This window comes from Chanos chanos, chromosome 14, assembly GCF_902362185.1.
Source record: "Chanos chanos chromosome 14, fChaCha1.1, whole genome shotgun sequence".
Lineage (NCBI taxonomy): Eukaryota > Metazoa > Chordata > Actinopteri > Gonorynchiformes > Chanidae > Chanos > Chanos chanos.
In genome coordinates this window covers 5,055,331-5,064,496 of record NC_044508.1, presented here as the reverse complement: position 1 = coordinate 5,064,496, position 9,166 = coordinate 5,055,331, and the positions used below count along the sequence as shown (strand labels likewise).

General features: G+C 42.3%; 1 protein-coding gene across 1 annotated transcript; it reads right to left on the bottom strand.

Annotated features, from left to right (window-relative positions):
* Nucleotides 1-3,346: 3,346 nt before the first annotated feature.
* nelfb (negative elongation factor complex member B) lies at nucleotides 3,347-8,936 on the bottom strand. Its single transcript, XM_030791649.1, has 13 exons — nucleotides 8,763-8,936; nucleotides 8,360-8,520; nucleotides 8,155-8,254; nucleotides 7,636-7,866; nucleotides 7,150-7,335; nucleotides 6,534-6,646; nucleotides 6,285-6,387; nucleotides 5,784-5,879; nucleotides 5,251-5,393; nucleotides 4,897-5,003; nucleotides 4,356-4,497; nucleotides 3,925-4,033; nucleotides 3,347-3,581 (listed from the first exon to the last, which is right to left on the bottom strand). The coding sequence occupies exons 1-13, from the start codon at nucleotides 8,862-8,864 to the stop codon at nucleotides 3,423-3,425; spliced, it is 1,752 nt and encodes a 583-aa protein (XP_030647509.1). The 5' UTR covers nucleotides 8,865-8,936; the 3' UTR covers nucleotides 3,347-3,422.
* Nucleotides 8,937-9,166: the final 230 nt, after the last annotated feature.

Here is a 9,166-nt window from a genome sequence, read left to right as displayed (position 1 = left end):
GGTTTAGCCACATGATGTTTTTACATGAGTCCTCAGACCCATGGGAATCTTGGGTAAATAAAGTGGGTGAATCTATTTTCCTCTGGATTTTGGTCTTTTGAATCCTGGTCCACGGCCACTAACTGAATTTTTGTTCCCTGGTCAGACAGAGACAGAAATGTGCCGAAGGAGATTCTCAGGGTTATCAACAGGCCCCCGCTGCTCAGACGTATTAATCAGGCGGCGCTGCAGGAACCACACTGGGGTTCAGCGCCGCGCTCGTCGAGAAGAGGGTGAGAACCGCAGGGCTTGTGGAACAGTGGCTCTCAATCTGTTCCTCAGTAGCCCCCCCTCCCCTTGGGCACCCCCATTTTTGTTTCAGCCCAGCACTAGCAGGCCTGACTCCAGTGACTGACTATTCAATAAGTCCTTATTAACTCAGTCAGTGGTGATAGTGAAGGGTTAAAACAAAGATATCCAAGTGGGTGAGTGGGGGTGAAGACCAGTGCACAAGAGGGCTGGTTAGTATTGACAGAAACAGCAACACGACCAAGGCTTGGTTCATGGCAAATCTTGACCAATCACTGGTCACGTTACATATACTAAAACTAAGTTTCTTGTTAATGAGACCATAAATGTGCAGTGCAATGAAGAAACACACAAACAAACAAACAAACATGTAAATAAACAAACAAACAAGTTTTGTATATGGATGAATTCTAGACAACAATTGTTTTGACTTTCTAATCAAATGAGGGAACTTCAGACAGTTTTTTAAAAAAAAAACAGCTTTTCTTCAAAAATAAAAATGGCTACTGAAAAAAAACAAAAAAACCTACTGAGACAAGTAAGTGAAAGAAAGGTAGACTTTTTAATGGCCGATAGTAACATCAAGTCATCTCATTTTCATGGAAACTCACTTGTACAGCTTTTTAAGAGAAGCAGCATATGTCTCATATCTGTGGGAGCCAGAATCTCACTTTCTAAAGCAGTTTTTGTGTTCCTCCTTGACAACTTTTAATTCCCATTTATCCTTAACCAGAGAGAGGTTTCGGTCAGGAGACTGTGTGGTGTGGACACTCTTAACAGTGGCTGCAACTGAAAATGCCATAGGTGTTTAAGTCTCTTGTTTGCATGCTTTTTTTGTTTTTTTTTGTTTTGATGTTTTAGGATGTAAGTCCAAACATGTGTTTTGCGGTTTGCATTTGTGATCTGATACCAGGAGGGTATACCAAAAAAGCAGGGTTTAGTGAAAACTCTGCGAGTTAGTTAACTCAGAACAAGTCGTAAATCTCCTAATACAAGAGCCCTATGACCTTGTTTTGCTAGGAGAATGAAGCCATAGGGCTCTTCTATTAGGAGGTTTACGATTTGTTCTGAGTTAACTAACTCTAAATTTTTCTCTAAACCCACTTTCTGGAATATCCCCCAGATGACTGAATAAAGTCACCAGCATATGGTCTATGGATAACCCAAGTGTTAAGAATCCCACACCCAGAGGACATTTAGTGGCTAAACCTAACTGCAGTTACTGAAATGTAATTGAAAACAGAAGATAGATTTTAAGGTCCTCTTATTAACATATAAAATTTTACATGGGCTTGTCCCTTCCTACCTGTCTGACTTAATTATACCCTATAACCCACCTCGCACCCTTCACTCTCAAGATTCTGGACTATTAGTCGTTCTAAGAGTCCACTGGCAACCGAGCCTTTTCCTACCGCTCTCCCTTCCTCTGCAATAATTTACCCACAGAAGTTAGAGAGGCAAACTCTCTCCATACCTTTAAAACCAGACTAAACACTTATGTATTGTCTTGAATTTATGCATAATATAATTTTGATTTGACTTTGTTGTGGACATGTAAAGCTCTTTGAGACTATAAATGGTGATACTGGGCTCTAAATAAACTTCTATTTATATATTATTACGCGACACATACACTCACACGCGCAGACTACGTAGCTTAATAAATTAGAAATCATTCTTCTTCAGCCAATAAATTTTCAAAGATCTGAATAATCACCCACAGTGTTGCAGTGACGGGCCAAGAAATGACAACTAACAAACGACAAATAAATAAACAAATAAATAAACTAAACCTTTCCTTATCTCATTGTTTCCCTTAGACGCGCTACATCCAAACACACATCTGGACAGTGGACAAGCTTCGTGGATGACCCGCATCTGAGAACAGAGCAATCCGGTTATTGTCTATACGCCCCCTGCTGTTCTCCGGTGGAACTACACCCAGAGTTGGACGGCATGTGTTTAAACGAGGACTTGAGCGAATTCAGAGTGGATGAAAGTTGCCGTTCATTACAGACCGGATACACTGTGAAAGAGCTCAGCGGTAAAACCGATATGGCAGGGCATTCAGCGCAGGCTTGTAGTTCGTGTAGAGATTCAGAGGGACAAGCAGACGATTACGACGACAGCGACGCTGTGACACCAGTTAATCCCAGTGACCTCTTCTTTATTACGGCACAGGACCCGGACCAGTTTAGCGTTACGGTTACTCACACAAACAAGAGCAAGTGAAGAGACGTTTTTTTGGACTAAACCACGTGTTTGCCGCGGAGCGCGCCAAAAAGGGTCGCGACACAGCTGACTTTTTCGACCGACAATAATTCAAAAACAAATAGAAATGAAATGGGAAGAACATCTTTGTTTTGTTTGTTTGTTTGTTTATTTTGCTCTACATATACTCTGCGTTATTATTAATAAAACCCAGACCTCATCCCATCTCTCGAATGCCACAGATGAAAGATCCAAAGAGAGATGGAGACGAAAAATGAAGACCCCTCCAGACTGATCCACAGCAGACAAGCCAAATGATTTTCACCACGAAGACAATAGCTTCCAAATAGTTCTTTTATTTACAGCTTGCTTAACCATAAACACAATGCCACAACAAACAATGCACATTCAGTCTGAATCCAGCACCATACATAAGAAAATATATTTTTTTTTTAACTTGTACAACAATAAATCAAGGCTACAATCTCATAAAATAAATCATATATAATACGAGACAGGGGCTTGCTAACTTTGGAAAAAGGTTATTAAAATGACCTTTACAAAATGTAGAAAAAAAAACAAACACACAAAACAACATAATAAGTGAAAAACTCTTAAGTCAATTTGAAATTGCTGCCACTTTGTACTAGGTATAATTCAGTGTCATTGAAAATGAGGTCCATGTATGGGTTGAACTCAGGTGAACGAAAAATTAAGAAGATGGTGATGTCATTAAAAATACCCGTGGAACGTTTGGGTAGCTCAAAGAATGAGGAGCCTACAGAAGGCTCCGTTTCCACGGCGATCAAGCCAAGGTTTGGCTTCAAGTGCAGGAGTCATTCATCTGAGTGTTTTCTTCAGGAATGTTGCTCCAAGATGGGTACATGTTGACTGAAGCCAATGGACCTTTCTCCCTCTAGTTCTCAGATTGGGGTAGTCGGGGTGGAGGGTGTGGTCGGCACGGTAACAGGATGGAGGCCTAAGTCCAGAGAAGGAGTTTCCTCTGGTTCTGGAGGGCTTCTCTTGGAGGCCTCTAGTTTCTCCGTCAGTTGGGTGTACAGTTCCTTTACTGGTTCACTACTCTGTGGACCCAAAAGAAAAGATTCCATGAAAGCTTAATGAGAAGATAGCTTCGCTTGGCTACAAAAGACTGTTGGACTTGGGTCATTATTAACATCATGTTCTGTTTGGAGTTTGTGCCACCCAGTGGTCATCTTGTTGTATTGTACCTCTACATATTGCGCTTCAAAGGCCACCAGGTTAAAATATTGAACATTGATTGATGAAGTGAACGGGGGCATTTCTTGGGAGTTCAGTTTACAGCACTATTCAGCTTTCATGCTTTAAGTAAAAAAATTTAACATTAAAAAAAATAGACCCATATCTGAATAAAGTGAGATTATGTATTTAGGAAAAACAATGTACCTGTTTTGGAGGTTCCAGAGTCTTCATCAAAGTCTCCATGGAAGATGGTGCCACTTTCTGGTGAAGGTGATTCAGCAGACGCAAAGTGTGTCTGTGCACATTTTCCTTGCTGAAAAATAAACATTGATGCATTTGCCCAAACATTGATAGGTTGCATATTTAAATATGGCTATAATTCAGTCAGTTTTATTCTACACGCATTTTCAGCCAAGAGTTAGAAAAAGAGATGAAACAAACAGCGTAATGGAAACAGACTTCATTATTCATGGATCTGTTTGCATATGATTTCATATTTAACGTTACTAAACACAATGCCATATCTCCACCAGAAAAGTGATTTCGTATTTCAAATAAAACCTGTGGAAAACAAAATGCGTTCATAACCTACCATGGCTATTAAAAAAAAACCTCGTTTTGTGAAGTGTACACACCTGGAGTATGAGGTGAGGAGGAAACCGTCAAAAACGGCCGAGCAGAATTCCTCGGATCCAAATTCATCCGAGAGGAGGGTGAGATGTCCCGTCAGCAAGTGCAGGAAGATGTCTCCAAACGCCACATCATTATACGTCTCCACTGCAAGACACAAAGGGCGCAGGTCACACAGATGGGCAGTAGGGGGCAGCAGTGAGCCGAACATATCTTTTGCTTCACCCAGAGGTCCATCTCCTCATGCAGTCTGGTCTACCATGTAGCTTTTTTTTTTAGGGGTCTGTACAGAGTCAAGTTTTGTTCTGTCCCAAATCCCCCTAAAGCCCCTCTCTGACTGACTACTGTAGCACACTGAAATCACTCAATATAAACTCCACTGCACAGTCAGCTCTCCAGAGGGGTAAACAGAACCTGATTTTTAATCACATCACCACATTACTGTGACTAATCAGAGGCTTTTCAGAACGTTCTGGAAGGAAAGGCCCTGAGGCTCAGTCTCTCTCGGGAGTGATGGAAGTTTCCAGACTGTTGAAGAGGACGTACCCAGAGCGGGCAGTAGCCTCTGCAGGGCGTTTTTGTTCCTCTGTTTAGCGATGTGGAGAACGTAGTACAGGCCAATTTCACATGCCACTCGGTTCTCCAGCAGGTACCTGAGGAGGAAGGAAAGACCAGTCAGATACCGACTAGGAGCCTTCACGCAAGGACCTCACAGATTGTAGTCCTTCACACGAAACCTAGGTTATGTTTTGTTTTTTTTTTAAGAATTTGCTTTTGTGAGGAGCAAATGTAAATCCATCACTCCTTGCTTTTGAGAACACAAATATACCTTACCCTCCCCCCAAGTACCCACCCCCCCACCACACACACACTCACACACTCATCTTTGAGCGTTTGTACCTTGTAAAAGTTTCGGGCAGGGCGGTAGGGTAGGTGACGGAGGTCTTCTCCTCACTGGGTAACTTCTGCTCCACCGTGAAGATGTGGTCATCCACCACTATGGATATCATGGCCGGCAAGAAACGGGTCACCACCTCCAACTCCTGAAAGGACGGAGCGAGCCAGTGGAATTATGGGTAAAATCATTTCACTTTCCGTCATCTTGCATTTAAATAGACACAATATTAAATTAAAACATCACTATCAATGCAGCAGTTGTTATTATCACTAAAGCTATTACTACTACTGATATGGCAACAACTGTAATACTTTATTGCTACTATAATATTATTACTGAACTGACCTGTTTTTCTCTTCCAACACATTTCATTGTACCGCTGACCCTGTGTTAACCTACATATGACTAATGAAATTGAAACTAGACTTAACCCACTCCACTCAAATGTTATGCACATTAGATATTCGGTATAGGGGTGTACTGTAACCAAGTAGTATAGTAATATTAGTTTAAAGGTTTGTGGAGAGAGTCACACCAGTCTTGGCTCTTTGAAAACCTGGCTGTCAATCATATCCCAGGCCCCTTGTCCAAGAGACAGCATCCTCAGCAAAAGGAGAAGATCAGGACTGTCCTGTTCACACACACACACACACACACACACACAAACAAACAAACAAATACACAAACGCACGTGAGCACGCATGAATGCGCATACGCACACACAGAAATACACACGTGTGTATGCGCGCACGCACACACACACACGCACACATACACACACATAAATACATGCACAAATACACACACAGTAAGTCTCATGGTAAAATTATGGTATGGAAATGAAAAAAAAACAACCTGAAACTACTTTCAATCCCAATGATTTTAATAATAACCACTGGGAATGATCTGTGCGCGAGTCTCAAAATGAGAAAAATGAATAAATCATAGAGTTAATCAACTTCATTCTGCATATGAAATGTTTGACTTCTGATGAGACAGAGGCCTGCGATAACTCTGCATAATGCCTTTTGCTTACTCTCGGCAGAGCGTCCTGACTGACAAGCTCCTGAAGGTTCCGGACTGTACTCAGAACCAGAGTATTGCTGGCAAATGGGTCACACAGAATCATGGACAGATCCCTGATGGGAGAAAAACACACACACACACACACACACACACACACACACACACACACACACACACAGAAAACAGATTAAATAACAACTCTATCTCCATTTTTTTCGTTTTACTCATCTGTTTCTCTTTTTCTCCTGCTCTCTTTTACCCCAGAACTTGCTCCTGTCCTTTTTTCACTCCGTCCAGGAACCCTTGGAGTTCCCGAGCCCGCTTGGCATCCACAAACTTCTCCCTGATACAGGCATCCAGACACCAGGTGAACTACAGAGAGAACACATGAGGGGGGGGGGGGGGGGGGGGGGGGGGGTGGGGGGGCGGTCATCTGAGAGCCTACGTAACCAAAGATAATAATGTCCTGCAAAAAGACGTGAGTTTACTCAAATCGAGACACTAAAAAGTTCATAGTTAACAGAGAAACATCTAAACTGTGAGAGGTTTCTCGTCCTCATTGCCAAAACACACTGGAGTAGTGATAGAACAGTGTTACAGGTAGTGCACCAGTAACTGGAAAGTTGTAGATTTAAACCTCACCCTAAAGTTGACCCAGAGGCTTGTGACCTCTGAAATGGAAACTGTTTACCTCTCTGGATGAGAGTAGCAGTTACAGAAATGAATCTGAACGCCTCCAACAAGATACAATATGAACAGAATATTCAAAGTGAATCGCGGGATAGGAAAGATTAAAAAAAAAAAAAATATTTTAGATTCTTATTTTTCTGAAATCATGTTACCTTGTGCACGAAACAAGTTGAATCTAGGCTTACCTTGTGGCAGGGGTCGACGGAGCAGATCTCACTGATGTCAAGGTCATGCAGGGACATGAGGAGCTCGGCACGAAGCGTGCAGTAGTGAACGTTGCGCGTGCGGAGGAAAAGCGTGCGCAAGAACTGCAGCACCATGTCGTACAGCTTCACGTTCTTCCCGATCATCTGCGTCAGCTTCAACACTACCTGTAGGGCGATCACTGCCTCAGTCTCATTCTTAAACGAGATGACTGAGAAATTCTCTTTTTGGATCAACTCAGTTTACTAATACATTTACTAATACATGTGTGAATACACTTAAAGCATTAAGACAATTGTGATGAAAGACTGAATCAAATTGTTGTCATTGTTTCACTTTTTTATTCCATAAACTACGCCGAAGTCCAGTTTTAGGCCACTTGAAGTCCAGATAGGCCACCTGACAACGGCACGAGTTATCAGAACGAATACGACACACTCGAAAATAAACTGTAGACCCGCCCGCACCTCTCCTTGTCGACGGGTTTTGGGAGAAGGGCTGAAGAAGTTATGGAGAATGGAAAGGTCATTGCTGAAGAGAGCCGCCTCTTTCTCCACGATGTACTGTTTGAGCAGAGGAGAAACCTCGTCACCAAAAAGGGCCTGATTGTCCTGCCATATCTGTCTTTTCACCTCCACGGCACAGACTTTATACAGCTCCTTATCAGCCATGACCTGCTTCAGCCTCTTCTCAGGAACCTGCAGAAGAAACGATCCAAGATCATTTTTTTTGTATTGAAGGCACTTTTTTTTGTCAGTGTTTTAAAGCGCGCGCTAAAGACTGTGACATGAAAAAGACTGGGTCTCTGTCACGTTTTGCACAAACTACTGTATTTAACAGAAGCAAGGTCAAAACAAAATGGCACACTGACAAGTGTTATTTTTCTCGAAAACCGTAGATGTGAATGTCAAATTTACCGTTAAAATATTCAGCCTATGAAGCCTTTTTTTTTTTTTTTCTTATTATAAATAATGAGCCTCTCTAACCTTCGGCAGATGTTTTAAGACTTGCATGACAACAGGTTGTATCGAGGGCATCTTCACTAGAGGGAAACTTTTCTCCAGAAGCTCTTCGAGCTTCGTGTACCTATGCAGAGCCAAAATAAAGCATAAATGAGCACGGAACAAAGACAAAGACTGCTCAATGTCAAGACGGATTACGACTGACGATCGTCCGCTCATTCGCTGTCACCTGTCTTCTTCTTTGCCCTCTGCGATGACAGCGACTCGTTCCATTAACTTGTCTCGCAGCTCGTCAAAGACTGACTGGTGGAACTCTAGTCTTGGGGTGCCGTGTAGATCAAGAAAAGGTAGAGCAGACTGCAGAGTGGGCAACAAAATGCCATTCTCCGTCTATATTGAACACAAAACAAGGGTTATAATGCGAAATGTGGTGTGACTGATAGTGCTACGTTAGTCAGCAATAGGCTACGTGACAGAGCCGCTCCATACACAGTTAAGAGTCTGAGCGAACGGTAGTTCTGATGGAATTTGGTTCGTCAAGTAAGCCGTTAAAAGAAGAACACACAAGTGTAAATTCTGAGAGCAACGTTAAATTAAGAGACTATCAAGCAATCGCACGCAATTTTGTGCACCTGAAATTGGTCGATCGCTTTCAGAGGGTCTGTGCAGTTCGTGAGAGTTTCTTTGAGATCTTCGCCATTGGATATTCCGAGTTCCGACAAACCCGCATACATTTTTTCCACTGGTTGTGTACTTGTACGTTCGTACAAGTTAACGACTGTAAACTCCCTGTTTTCAAATGTTTGATCTCTCAATATTTCCAGTTATGTTTGTATTGTTCCGAACCATTCACACGCTTCCTCAGCGTGCAACTACATTTAATGTCCCGCACAGTTCTAAACGAAAAAACATAGTTCCGCATTCAAGAGAGTTCCTACCTCTCTCTGTAAACCTGGGTTCCCGAAAACCAATCGTGGTGGACCGATGACATGCTGCCTTTTCCCCTCCCTCACAATAAGAGGTTTTTTTTTTTTTT

Bases quoted from the DNA above. Each gene is read 5' to 3' on its own strand.
- nelfb (XM_030791649.1), bottom strand. From the start codon at position 8,864: ATGTATGCGGGTTTGTCGGAACTCGGAATATCCAATGGCGAAGATCTC. The intron at 8,521-8,762 runs GTGCACAAAATT...TGTTCAATATAG, and splicing joins AAGCGATCGACCAATTTCAG to ACGGAGAATGGCATTTTGTT. The intron at 5,004-5,250 runs GTACAAACGCTC...CTTCCTCCTCAG, and splicing joins CTGCCCGAAACTTTTACAAG to GTACCTGCTGGAGAACCGAG.